The 14674-nt window shown below is 46.4% G+C and overlaps 1 protein-coding gene across 4 annotated transcripts; it reads right to left on the bottom strand.

The window, feature by feature from the left end:
* Positions 1-4554: 4554 nt before the first annotated feature.
* Positions 4555-9062, bottom strand: MRPS17 (mitochondrial ribosomal protein S17). Of its 4 annotated transcripts, none has more exons than XM_065924750.1 (3): positions 8919-9062; positions 8268-8407; positions 4555-4980 (listed from the first exon to the last, which is right to left on the bottom strand). In XM_065924750.1, exons 2-3 carry the CDS (start codon positions 8388-8390, stop codon positions 4711-4713), a joined length of 393 nt encoding a protein of 130 aa, XP_065780822.1. In that variant the 5' UTR covers positions 8391-8407; positions 8919-9062; the 3' UTR covers positions 4555-4710. The 4 variants fall into 4 exon arrangements, with proteins under 4 accessions (XP_065780822.1, XP_065780824.1, XP_065780823.1 ...); XM_065924752.1 differs by having other exon boundaries at positions 8996-9046; XM_065924751.1 differs by having other exon boundaries at positions 8967-9011.
* Between the last annotated feature and the right edge of the window lie 5612 nt (positions 9063-14674).

Here is a 14674-nt window from a genome sequence, read left to right as displayed (position 1 = left end):
TCTCATGCATCGAACCTGGACAGGCGATTCGTTTCACATATAATTTACATGTTTCAAGGCCCTTAGCCAGGACATGGAAGCAACCTAGATGCCCATCAGGAGACGAATGGATAAGAAAGCTGTGGTACATATACACAATGGAATATTACCTAGCCATTAAAAAGAATACATTTGAATCAGTTCTAATGAGGTGGATGAAACTGGAGCCTATTATACAGAGTGAAGTAAGCCAGAAAGAAAAACACCAATACAGTATACTAATGTATATATATGGAATTTAGAAAGATGGTAACGATAACCCTGTATGCAAGCTAGCAGGAGGGACCCAGATGTATTGAACAGTCCTTTGGACTCTGTGGGAGAGAGTGAGGGCTGGATGATATGGGAGAATGGCATTGAAACATGTAAAATACACTTTGATAGAGGCATCCTGGGTGGAAGCATAATGAGGTTCTCTCATGGTCTCAGAACTCCAATGTTCCTGTTGATCTCAGCACTGGTGGCCCCATCCTCGCCCGCAAGCAGTCCCAGTTAAGTGAGGCAGGGTGTGAAATGATGGAGTGTCAAGTGTCGAGATGGAGCGAAGGGAACTGGGACGGCAAAGCATGTAACCTGCTCTGGTGCCTGGGAAGGGGAACATAGACCCTGGTGTGCTGGCAAGATAGCTCAGTCCCAAGGGAAGGAGGTGACCTGTGCAAGGAGGTAGGACAACTCCGCCTGGCCAAGGACACAACTTAAAGGCATGGGTCAGGATGGCACTGTATGAGGAAAATGTATCCTGCGGAAAGATAAGAGCCACAATATACTCATGAAACTGCAACCAAGACAAGGTGGGCGGAGAGGGAGCTAGATGGCTCTTCCCTGGTGGTCCAGTGGATAAGACTCCCAATGTAGGGGGCCCAGGTTCCATTCCTGGTCGGGGGACTAGATTCCCACCTGCTGCACTGAGGATACATGCAGCCAACTAAATACATAAATATGTAAAGAAGGGGAGCTAGACAGTTAGAAGGGGGGAGGGGGGGAGGGAAACAGGGAGGAGCTCCCCAGCCGCCAGGGGGAGCATTTTGAGGCCAGCTGGAGTCTCAAAAGAGGAAAGTGCCCTCAGGACTGGGTGGGGCTGGGAGTTCTCTGCTACCTTCCCGTCTCTGCCTAGCAGTGATGGGGGCAATAACTGGGCTTGTGGGACTGGGTTTGGGAGGTGAAGGCAGAGGAGGAGACTCTGACTGGGGCAATGTTCTAATATGTTAAGGCAAGGAGCCGCCAGGGACAGAAATGGGCCCTGTGGACAGAGAAGTGACAGCAGGATCTGCCCCACACCAGGGAGAGGCGAAGGTGGGAACGAGGCCCAGGCATTCAGGGACAGGAGGCTGGAGGCCGAGTTCCGGATTTGACTGACACTTCAAGAGCCTGTAGAGGATGCAGAGACCCAACAGGGAGGCTGGGGTGAGCTCTCCCTGGAAAGGATACGTCCCCAGTTAGCACTGTGGGAGGCAGGGCCTCTTCAAGCCAGTGGTGTCCCGTGTGACTTTCTCACACCTTCCCCTGATTTCTCAGTGCTATTTCTGGAGACAAAGTCTTTCAAATCTATTTTCCTCACATGTAAACTTGGTAGGCATGTCCTTACAGACCTGGATTTTGTGTTTAGTGTTAGGCCCCTCATTCTGCACCTTTTTTCCCACCATCATTTTGCTCTGAAATTTCATTAATCTGATGCTTTCTCCTGAGGGGAGAGAGGTACTCTTATTTCACAGGTGTGGTTTAGGTTAAAATATCATCGGGTCAACAGAGGGCGTCTTCCTGGAGCAGAATTTTATATCGAGATTGTCAGGGAAAATATCTATGTTAAGATAAAAATGACATGTTAGTACACGTAAACATTTGAAATATTTGAGCTTTTCGAGATAACTTGGATTCCTGGAGCAGAATTTTATATACAGATTGTGAGGGAAAATATCTATGTTAAGATAAAAATGACATATGTTAGTACATGTAAACATTTGAAATATTTGAGCTTTTCGAGATACCCTCCACGGTAACTGGTACCACAGAGCCCCACTTAGATAAAACACTGAGGTGCCTCCTTTCGGTTCACCCTCCTTGGTGCCAAGCCCTGGGAGCCTGGCACATCATCTACCCAATCTCTATTCACTTCCCTGACCAACTTAGTTCAGGTCTTACAACCAGGTCACTGCCTCCCTTTCATCTTTCTCATTCCAGTCTCTTCCTGACACTGATGCTGTTTTTCTTGACTCTTATTTACTCTTTAAAAATGTTTCATGGGACTTCTCTGTGGTCTAGAAGCTAAGACTCTGCGCTAGCAATGCAAGGGGCCTGGGTTCGATCCCTGGTCAGGGAACTAGATTCCCACATACCCCAAACTAAGAGTTCACAAGATGCAACTAAAGATCCCTCATGCTACAATGAAGACGGAAGATCCTGAGAGCTGCAACTAAGACCTGGCACAGTCAAATAAGTATATATATTTTTAAAAGTTACATAACCCAGACTTCCCTGGTAGTCCAGGAGTTGAGTCTCCACTTCTACTTCAGGGGGTGTGGGTTTGATTCCTGGTCAAGGAACCAAGACCCCACATGCCTGCAAGCTGTGCAGTGTGCCCCTCCTCCAAAATGCTGAATAACCCACCACCACTTAAAGAGTATGAAAAGTGAAAACGTGAGTTGCTCGGTCATGTCTGATTCTTTGCAACCCCATGGACTGTAGCACACCAGGCTCCTCTGCCCATGGATTTCTTCAGGCAAGAATACTAGAGTGGGTTGCTATTCCCTTCTTCGGGGAATCTTCCCAACTTAGGGATCGAAATCAGGTCGCCTGCATTCCGGGCAGATTCTTTACTGTCTGACCCACGTATAACTCGTGCCTACTTCTCTACCTGAAGTGCTCACCACCTTCCAGGACCCCATGGTCACACTCTTCTCTCATCCTTTGAGGACTTTATACTCCCTTCCCCCTGCCTGGAATGTTCTTTCCGCATGCCTCACACACTAACCTGGAGACTCGTCCTTTAAGACTCAATTCTAGCATTCTCTCACTTTTTCTGGAAAGTCACCTAACTTCTCCCGTACCCATGTGCTTCTGAGTTTGCCATGAAGGCACCTGTGCATACCTGTCCAGGAGATTATAAGCCTGGGGAAGGGTGGGAGAGGGAGGGGGGTGGGAGGAGGGCAGAGCCTGAGGTTATTACTGGAACCCAGTGCTTGCACAATACACTTATTAGCTGAGGTTGAAATATAATCCAAGTCCCTTCTGGGAGCCAGAACACTGAAATGTGTAACTCAGTGTTACATCAGGTCAAAATCTAAATTATCAGGGTTTATCAATGAACAGCAGTAAAACTGAAACTCTCCAACTTCAGTGCATGTGTGAAGGACTTCCCTGGCAGTCCAGTGGTTAAGACTCCACCTTCCTGGGAATTTGGGGAAGAATGGATACATGTATATGTATGGCTGAGTTCCTTTACTATTCAACTGAAACTGTCACATGGTTCATCAGATATACATCAATACAAAAGTTAAAAAAAAAAAAGACTCCACCGCTCCCAGGAATTAGGGGGAGAATGGATACGTGTATCTGTATGGCTGAGTCCTTCTGCTGCTCACCTGAAACTGTCACAACATTGTTAATTTGTATAGCTGTATACAAAAGGAAACCTTTAAAAAAAAAAAAAAGACTCTGAGCTCCCAGTGCAGCAGGCACAGGTTCAATCACTGGTCGGGGAAATAAGATCCCAGTGCTGAAAGATGCAGCTGAGGGGAAGAAAAAAAGACACATGGATGAGAAATTCCACTACTTCATCAATGTACTGGATTTTAAGAACTCAGTTCTATTTAATCTAGCCTAGGATCCAGGATAAAAGAAAAATGATAGAATTTTAGTTTTACTTTCTACATGCCAACATTCTAATTAATACAGACTTCGATCAGATAAAGTCTGACCCAAGCATATTAACTGTTTCTGTCTGTGGTTAAATCAGAGAAAAACTTGAATTAATTTTGAATATATATGATCAAAACTAAATATTCAGGAAATCAGTCCTGAATGTTCATTGGAAGGACTGATGCTGAAGCTAAAACTCCCAATACTTTGGCCACCTGATGCAAAGAACTGACTCACTGGAAAAGACCCTGATGCTGAGAAAGATTGAAGGTGGGAGGAGAAGGGGATGACAGGATAAGATGGTTGGATGGCATCACCGACTCAATGGACATGAGTTTGAGTAGGCTTCGGGAGTTGGTGATGGACAGGGAGGCCTGGCGTGCTGCGGTCCATGGGATTGCAAAGAGTAGGACATGAATGAGCAACTGAACTGAACTGAAAGATTCACTTAATGTGGTCTTATCTGTTTATGATCTCAAAAGGTTTTCTTCTCCCAAAATAAAAGTTTTAAGATAAATTCAAGATTCCTCTGAATGAGAAATATATATATACCTTCTAAAACAGTGAGCTTACAAAACAATGTAGTGGATTGCTAGGCATACTCTGTGTAACAGAAAAGTACGTCCACCAAGAAGGAAATCTGAAACATGACCATAAACCTTTATGAAAAATTATAACAAAGACTTTACTTCATTTATTTTTAGTGATTTCATAAATACCAGATGAGAAACTGGACGGTTTGTGAGGAAACTGAGAAAAACTCTTCCACAGAGTAAACTTAGAAATTCCCTTTTGGCTCTGTTTTCCGATCCTCCTTCATTGTGTTGTGGAGAGATTGAGTTCTTCCAGGTTTTTGGCTAGGGGGGTGGTCTCCAGATCAACTGGGCTCTCCAGGTAGGTGGTTCCTGCACAGCGCTTTCCGGTCACTGGATCTACGACTTGTCCAACTTTGAAAACGATCTCAGCCAGTTCGTGCTTCACATGCTTTGTTCTCGGGACAGGGAGCGCTTTGAGAAGCACAATATCTCCAACGGTGCACTGCTGGAGAGCATCATGGGCAAAGTAGGTTTTTCGCTTATTAAAATACTGTTGAGAGAAGGAGGAAACACATCAGTAGTTCCCATTCATGACCTGGCAATGTAGTAGACAGTCTGAAAAAGGAATGTCCAGAAAACAAGCTGGGACTTGGGGAAAAGAAACAGGTAATATACTTATGGAATCCACCTTCCAAATCCACCCTGATGCTGGGAAAGATTGAAGGCAAAAGGAGAAGAGGGCAGCACAGGAAGAGGCGGTTAGATGGCATCACTGACTCAATGGACATGAATTTGAGCAAATACCGCAAGATAGTGGAGGACAGGGAAGACTGGTGGGCTGCAGTCCATGGGATCGAAAAGAGTTGGACATGACTTAGAGTCTGAACAAAATATATTTATGGAAGCTTCCAATGCAAAAATTAGCTGCTTAATTTCTGGAAAACAATAATGACTTTTCCAGAGCTGACCTTGTCCCTGAGTTCTCCAGTCCACTGCCTGCAGTATTCTTGCTCTAAATTATCATCCTTTTCTACACTATTTAAACTTCCTGGGACTTCCCTGGTGAGCCAGTGGTTAAGAATCCACCTTTCAATGTAGAGGATGGGGGTTCATTCCCCGGTCAGGGAGCTAGGATTCCACATAGTTGCCTCGGGGCAACTATGCCTGAGTATCACAACTATAGAGCTCCAGCGCTGCAACAAGAGAAGCTGGAGAGCCTCAACAAAGACTCAAAATAAAAATAAATAAACAAACTCTTCCTTCCTAGTAGAGTCTTCTCTCCAGCCAAAAAACACCCAAAGTTATCAAGAGAACAAAACGTTATAATATATGTAAAGCACTTAGCTCCACGCCTCGCTCAAAGTACTGCAAACAAGCCACAGACGAGAACCAGAACCATCTCTTCCTCCAGACAACCTGGCTACAGCAGGTAGTTCCATTTAACAGATAAGAAAAACAAGCTCAGGGAGGTTAAGTAAGGTGCAGAGCCAGCAAACAACAGCCAAGGGAGTTCTCTGGTGGTCCAGTGGTTAAGAATTCGCCTTCCAACGCAGAGGGCATGGGTTTGATTCCTGGTTGAGGAAACTAAGACCCCATGTGCCGTGGGGCAATTAAGCCCGCATGTCCCAACTCCAGAGCCAACCTGATCTGAGTGCCACAACTAGTGAGAAACCCACGTAATGCAACTATTAGTAAGATTTGATGCAGCCAAAAATAAACAAACATACATTAAAAAATAACAACAAAAAACAGCCAGTACACAAACTAAGGTCTTCTGATTCTAAGACCAATGAACATGTTGTCACTCTTCAGCTTGCTCCTGTGGTTTTATTTTTGTTTTTGCTTTGGGATCAAGTCATTTTATGGAGTGGCTTTGAAGCAGTCAGTGGCCTGGGAGGATGATGAGACTGGCTGTTCTTCTCCTGACTGGGATCTATCCAGCTTCACAAGATCCTGTAAGGACCCTGAAAGGGCCCCTGTATTTTTAATCCTAGATAACAAACAGCACTTGGGCCTACCAGGGTGCCTAACCTTGCATGTAGAAACATCCCTGGCACTTGCCCCTCCCTAGCACAACTATGTAATCAAGGACTCTGTCCCTTTCTGCCTGAAATATACCTTTTCCACTCCATCCTCACTGCTCCAGACTGTTCAGTCCTTTACCAGTTCCACCCCAGACTTTTGCAATAGCCTCCTCACCTACTTCCTTACCTCCTGTCTACTTTTCTCATGAAGTGAAGTGAAGTCGCTCAGTCATGTCTGACTCTTTGCGACCCCATGGACTGTAGCCTACCGGGCTCCTCTGTCCATGGGATTTTTCCAGGCAAGAGTACTGGAGTGGGTTGTTGCCATTGTCTTCTCCAGAGGATCTTCCCGACCCAGGGATCGAACCCGGGTCTCCTGCATTGCAGGCAGACGCTTTACTGTCTGAGCCACCAGGGAAGCCTTTTCTCATAGGCTGAAATCAAAACTATGACACAGCAGACTCTTCCTACTCCGATTCCAATCATTCTCACATTCATTCAAAGACAAGGCCTACTTAGTGCCAAGCTCTGAGCTCAACCTTGCCAAAGCATTCGCTGCTCCAGTACAGTCTCATGCCTTTTCATGTGTAAGAAATTAATAAACAGAAACTTCAATTAAACAGAGTCAAGGAACTTCCCCAGTGATCTTGAGGTTAAGAATCCACTTGCCAGGGCAGGGGAGATGGGCTCAATCTCTGGTTGGGGAACTAAGATTCCACATGCTGCAGGGCAACTAAGCCAGTGCATCACAACTGCTGAGCTCACGCACAGCAATGAAGACACAGCATGGTCAAAAATAAATAAGTTACTAAAACACAAAAACAAAAAACTCACAATTGGGAGACCAGAAGGGGAAGCTCTCTTACCCTGTCATGACAGCAGAGCTCAACAGGAAGAAAGATCTCCTTCTCTTCTTTCCCAGCAACAATTTAGCCAACGAAACACCATGGACTCTTTGTTTACCATCCCCTCCCAACTTTCTGTCCCCTCTGTAAAAGCACGCTCTTCTCTGGTCACCTCCACTTTTGTTGGAGACCTGCACGTGGCTCATCATGGTTGCAGACCCCGATCTGCAATTCTCTGCTGACTCCAAATAAACCTGTTTTTGCTGTATAAATAACTGGCAGTGTATTTGTTTTAGGTGAATACATGGTTAAAGGAACTTTCACAAACTATTCACCATGGCTGGAATGACTTTCCCCACTCCTCCTGCCCCCAACCTGGTCTTCTGGATAAAATCTTTTTTTTTTGGCTGCACTGCATGGCATGTAGGGTCTTAATTCCTGATTGAACCCCTATTGGGAAGCAGAGTCTTGACAGTGGACTGCCAAGGAAGTTCCTGGATAAAATCCTTTTGGAGATTCAGCTTGATCTTATATAGCCAAGAATGCTTTTGGGACTTCCCTGGTGGTCTAGTTATGGGGACTTTGTGCTTCCACTGCAGGGGGCACGGGTTCAGTCCCTAGTTAGGGAATGAAGACCCCACATGTGGCCTGGAAAGGCCAGAAAAAAAAAAAAAAAGCTCTCCTTCAGCAGGCAGGGAAGGAAGAATGAGTCTTACCTTCTGCTTCCGCACTACTCTGCACATAGAATGTCTATAGCAGTGTCATCAGACTGAATTGAAATGAACTCTGTGCAGTCTCTAAAATGTGAGTGTGAACCAGGAATCATCCGTTGTGTTACACCCACCGACCAGCACAATGCCTGATGTTCAGCACTGGCTCAGTCCACCTTCCCTGACAGTGTTTCTGCTCAGAACCCTGAACGTGTTGGTGATTCATCAATGCCATCTGCAAAAAGCGATGTTCCTTACCTTTAATAAATAGGGATCCAGAACAAGTCTGGTCACTCTCACTTTAGCAGTTTTTTGCATGGCTGTCCCAATCACCTTACCCACGACCCATTTGGCATGGACGGATGAACGAACTACGGACATGATGTGGCTTTGGTCACCTGAAAATAAATTCCAAAGTTTAGTCTGACGATTGTGACTCACCAAAAGAATTGTCACTAGAACCGCCCAAGCGCAGAAACAGCTTTTGTTGGCCTTCTGGAATCATCACTTCATAGAGGTCCTTACACATTTCACTATTGTAGTTTTAACCTCAAGCCTCAGTTTCCCCCTCTACCAAATGGGAATAACAACTGTGCTTACTCACAGAAGTGCTTCGAGGATTTAACCCATAAGGCGCTCAACAGCGCGAATAAACGCTGGCATTCGCTGGCATCCCTATTTCTTTTCATCCCGCTGGGCTGCCTCTCCCAAAAGGCTCAGAGCCCGGCTACTTGGGGCGTGCGAGACTGAGGCGGGCGGCCCGGGAGTTCACCCCACCGGAGACCTTGACTTGGCATTCCTTTCGAGATCAATTAATACTGAGTCCATGTCGCCCAGCCAGGGGAAGGTTTGCGGTGATTGCTCCCTTCGCCCCTAAAACCCGAGGTCATGTAACTCGACTCGACTCGCCTAAAAGGCTCCCACGCTGCGGCAATTCGGGACCCGCAAACAACCCACTTCTGCGACGGCGCGCGGCCGGCGGTCACCTCAGAACTCCACAGTTTCGGCGTACGCCCGGCAGAGCGCCGAGCGGAGCGTGATGGCGTCACGTCGTACGCAGGTCGCTCCGCCCCAGACCGCCCACTCATTGGCTGCGAGTCCTCTCTCAGTCGTGGGCGGGGTTAAAGACAGGGCTCCACCCACTCCCTTTTAATTGCAGCCGCGGGCTGTGGCTCCGCTGAACACCTTGATGTCTGCTTTTTGCATCCGTACCTAGTCCGGTGCGTGGGGGACTTGACCTTTACTTTACCTATTCCACTTAGTTTCTCTCTGCTTTTGTTGAGCTCCCAGACATTGGACAAGGCCTTCCAAATAAAAGGAGCTTCATTCATCAAACATTGAAACATTGGAGGCTGCGAGACGCTGAGACTGAAATGCTTAAGCATTTCCACCCCCAGCAGTTGCATTTAAGATAAACTTCTGTAGACCTTTATGTCTGGTATGACTTTAGGTGTTAATTCTCCATATTGTGAGATGGAGAGAAGTCTGATATGGGTACATATATATGTGTGCCAGTTAGGAACAGCTTAGATGGGCCATGAGCAGGTTACTGCTGCTGCCTTCTCAGATAGAAGAAAGTCTGGGAATATACCAGGCTCTTGTTAGGCAATTGCTAGACTAGGAGAGACCTAATGGATAGTTTAAAAAAAAAAAAAAATAGCGATCGTGGCCTTAGATTGAAGTGTGTTTTCAGATAAAGAATTAAGGCCAAGGGCACACTTAGCACATAGATTTAAAAGGAGGGATGGACCTTTGCTCCATCAGAGCTTTGGTCCCCGTGTCTGTCTGTCTGTCTTTCTTTCTTTTCTCTCTCTCTCTCTCTCTCTCTCTCTCTCTCTCTCTATTTCTGGCTAATTCCTTGGAGCGGGGAGGCCTGCTGAGCTCACTTTCTTGCCTTGGCTTCTAAGCTCCTCTCGAGAAGGCGCACTGTGCCTTCACCCACTGGAGAGGGCGCCCGGTGCCTACGTGCAGCAGCGCGAGCCCTAAGAAAAGGGCTCTATTGGCTTTCCGCGTAAACCAGGGGATATCAGCCCCTCTCTCTCTCTCTTACTCTCCGGGCCACCAGGTTCCGGTCCATTAAAGGACCAACAAGGAGTTATGCCCCTATCAGAGTCTTTTTTTCAAGCCTCTTGTGGTTGGCAATCAGAAGGCTTCTTTGGCCAGTCTTTCTCCATAGCTCCGCCTGTTCAGGCACATAGAGGGGCTCCCTGACTGGGGTTCTACTATGTAGATGGGCCCATCAGGCACTCAAAAGGGCAGCTTGGTGGGGTCCTACTCTAGTTCAGTGCGTCAGGCATTTGATGGGCCAGCCAGCCTGTCTACTGTTCAGCTGCCAATGCTGGCGTGTGGGGTGAGAGAGGCTATGGAGATGGTTCCACCCGCTATGGGTGACTCGGGATCATTGCCTTGCTTCCATGGCTGTCTGGCTTTCCTCCATAGGTATTTCCCACTGCAATCTCCTCCCTCACATCCACTTGATCCATCTCTCAGCAGTCAACAGCAGTCCTCACCCTGGGATTGCTCCACAGCCCCTAAATTCCAGCTCCCAGCCACTGCGCCTTCCAGGGGACCAGCATTCCTGTCCAGGGTATGTATGGCTGTGGCAAGGACTGTCTGATTCTCCCATTTAGGCTTCCACAGATCAGCTGTTTCACTTTCAGCCTTAAATGTTTCTCCTCTGACTCAGACAGTTGCCCCGATGTGGGGATCAGATCCCTGCTTCAGTTGCCCCACCTGCCGAGAGGGCAGGTTCAGACCTACTATCACTCCTGTTTTTCCCCCTGGTTCCTTCTTCTCACCAAGTTTTGCACGGTTCTGTATTTTCTTTTCCTCTGGTCAGGAACTCCTATCTGCTCTCAGCAGGTGTTCTGCATGCACTTCTGTGTTTGAAGGTGTATTCCTGATGTATCCATAGAGAGAGATGTATTCCACGTCCACCTACTCCTCTGCCATCTTGTTCTCTGAATGTTGAGCTTTAAGCCAGCTTTTTCACTCTCCTCTTTCACTTTCATCAAGAGGCTCTTTAGTTCCTCTTCACTTTCTGCCATAAAGGTGGTGTCATCTGCATATCTGAGGTTATTGATATTTCTCCTGGCAATCTTGATTCCAGCTTGTGCTTCATCCAGCCCAGCATTTCGGATGTATAGTATTATATCAAAGGTAATTTCTTAGTTTAGGCAATGTCTTCTAATAATGTACGCTACATTACATTATTAGAGGACCTTGCATTAAATACATTTCAAGGGAATCTGAGTGAAGGATTTATGAAATCTATGCTGCTTTTGCAACTCCTCTATAAGTCTCCTCTATAAGTCTAAAATGATCTCAAAATAAAATAGAAATTAGCTACTAAAAAATAAGCAAATATTGTACTGTGTGCAGCTCACTGTATTCCCTTAGTTTACTTAGGATTAGACTTTGACTGAAAGAGATTAACTGTAACTCTATTGGAGCAGAAGATGTCAGGTTGTTGATAACTTTCTCACTACCCCTCTGAAACATTAAAAGAACAAAGCTTTTAAAAATGGTGTATAGGTTGGGATGACCACCATGGGATCATCATTCATGTTGTTGCTGTTGCTTTCATTTTGAGTGGACAGGAAATGTTGTGGAGAGGTTGCAGGGCTTCAGAGGTGCTCAAGTCAAGAGAAAGTAGTGTATCTCCTTTTGTTTCTCCTGTAGGAGCATTTTAAAAAATAACACTGATCTGGATTGAATTCAGAATCTCCCATTTGATGACGAGCTTTGGGGAAAGTTTTTAAGTTTCTTCATCTTCTTCTGTTGGAAAATATGGAAAGCAATGCAGACTCTATTGGGACTATTAGGAGAAAAAAAAATAAAAAAAAATAAAAGGAGGGATGGTGATGGGGAGAGTGTGAGATGTCTGAAATTTTAGAAATGGGAGCTGATTTTCAATAAAAGTGGTGATTATTTTATATGCAGCGTTGCAGGAGCATTCTTTACCCACTGAACCATCAGGGAAACCCTATAACTTTATGTACCTTATTTCATATAAACAAAAGCTTTCCCAAGATATTTCCCTCTAGCTATGAACTTAAATCCCTTTCTTTTACAAGCAAGCTTAAAGCCTCTCTTGCTAATGACACCAATAACATACCCAAAGTGATTTTTTAAAATGCAAATCAAACCATTTCACACCATCAAAGGTAGAATAAACATCTTTGATTTTTTTCCAACCTTCTACTTTCCCTCAACTTTCCCTCTTCTAATTTAGGTTTGTGTTGGTGGTGGGACTGTGAATGAACCGATAATAGCTCACCAGGCAAAAAGACCAGGTTTATTCACAAATGCACTCAAGAGCAAAAGGAGAGACTTGAAAAACCACATGTAGGGGATATATACCAAAACTAGAAATGGGGGATTGAGATCAGGAGAAAGGGGGCGACAGAGGATGAGATGGTTGGATGGCATCACCAACTCAATGGACATGAATTTGAGCAAGTAAACTCCGGGAGACAGTAAAAGACACAAAGTGTGGCATGCTGCAGTCCATGGGGTCGCAAAGAGTTGGACACGACTTAGCGACTGAACAACATATACTAACTTAACAGGGGAAAGGAAGGAGGGAGAAAGGGCCTCTGGGAAAACAAATGGACTCTTAGACAATGCAGATGGCCTTTTATGAGAACCACAGAAAGTTCAACATCTTGTGATAGTGTTTGTTTAGGCAATTTCTCATCCTGGTGTCAGTGGTTGGTTGATCTCCTTCCTAGCTGGAACCTCCCCTGAGCGGAGATTAACAACAGCTTCACTCTTAGAAAGCTCTGCCTGTAGTCAGATAAGCAACACTCTGAAAAGGTTTTTTGTTTCTATTTCCCTGCATCTGCTGTATCTTCAATGTCCTCAGTTTAAGAGAATCTTTGTACCATTTTGGTAGATTTGATAGGGTCCCATCACCCCGTAGTGTCCTGTCTTCTGGGGTGAGAGCACTTTGTGAATTCCTGTGTCTGCACCTGTTAGGATTCACAAGGGGCTCATAGCGTATAGTTAATAATATATGGCCCATCGTGGTGACCTGACAAATAAGGGATGAAGTCACAGTGGCCAATTGCCCTGGTGGGCATCCTGTTTTTTCCTTAAGGTGATACCCTGTTTTTCCCTGCTGGTGCCAGTTTCTCAAGACTATGTGACCACCCAACCATGAGACCCCCTTCACTACATGAGCACAAGACCCCCAGCTGTGGGCTAAAGATAAACTGAGGTCCCTTCCCTGCAGGGCACAATTTCCCATTGATAGGGTATAAGAGGGGTTGGCTCTAAGGGGAGAGCGCTGGCTTCTCTAAAGCCAGTCTCTTTCTTCCTATAATAAACCTTCCTCTGCCTGAATGCCCGGTTTGCTATCTTTTTCTCCGCGCTCGCCTTACATTTCTGGTGCGGAAACCTGGGAGGGAAGACCCAACGCGGCTAGTGTGCTCCTCTCCAGAGGTTCCCTCCCTTGGACCTCGCCGAGAAACTGGGAAGAGCCCCGGGACGGGACTCTTCACTTACCTTGCTGGACTGACATCCACACTCCGGCTCTCATTTCATTGCCTGCAGGGGTGAGTGAATTCCTTCTCGCTCGGATCCTTTTTCTCTCGTCTGGTTTTTGAAACCGTAGCGCTAGGCGGAGGATCCCACGGCCCTTGGGCCCTGGTCTCACTTTGAAATAGGGGACACCCATTTCATGGGAGACCCTGTCGCTGTCTGAGAAGGCCGTGAGAACAGGGACGCCTTTTCTTTCGGACCTTTCTCCCTTTTTTCATTCGCCCTTGTTTGCCCTCCCTCCCTATTCGACTATAATGGGAAATTCTCAGTCCCAACCTACCCCTTTTAGCCTGCCTTCTCCAAAATATAAAGAATCTTGGGTTTTCAAGGAGAAAGAAGGCCAAAGCGACTCACTTATTACTCTCACACTGTATGGCGACTGGATAATAGCGCCCAGTGGCGAGAATACAGAACTCTCGATGACACTGCTCTATGGGACCTCGATAACTTCTCTGCTGCCGCAGTGGCAGTGGTCAGAGGTCCCTTACGTTCAGGCTTTCTTTGCTCTCTGCTCTCGGCCCTCTCTCTGTACTTCCTCTCCTACTTCCCAAATACTTTTACCCATTCTGGGCCACATCCCCCCAGTACTATGTCTCCTGATCCCTGTTTGGATTTTTCCTCTTCTTTTGACCCTTCTGACCACAGTGCACCTCCAGTCGCCTCTAATCCTATCTTAGCAGACCCGGTCCCACAACCTCCACCTTACATTCCCCTGGCTCCTCTCCCCTGTCAGGCGCAGGCCTCCACCGCTTCCGACCCTCCCCCCAGGGCTGTTTCCGAAAGGGGCTCTGGGGCTTCGGCTCAACCCCCTACTCCGGAGTCTCAAGGTCAAGTCCCTATCCCGACCTTCCTAAATCCCCTCCTTTTACCCAGCTGCGAACGGCCTTAAAGAGACAGGACCCCGAATCCCTCCCCACTCCCCTCCTTCCCTTATGAGAGGTGGGTGGTACAGAAGGCATTGTTTGGGTGCACATCCCATTCTCCCTCTCCAATTTGTCTCAAATCGAAAAACGTCTTGGCTCTTTTTCCTCAGACCCTGACACTTATTTAAAAGAATTTAAATACCTCACCCAGTCTTATGACTTGACCAGGCATGATATTTACATTATACTCTTCTCTAC

Source organism: Muntiacus reevesi, chromosome 2, assembly GCF_963930625.1.
Source record: "Muntiacus reevesi chromosome 2, mMunRee1.1, whole genome shotgun sequence".
Taxonomy (NCBI): domain Eukaryota; kingdom Metazoa; phylum Chordata; class Mammalia; order Artiodactyla; family Cervidae; genus Muntiacus; species Muntiacus reevesi.
This window is presented reverse-complemented; position numbering and strand designations above follow the sequence as displayed.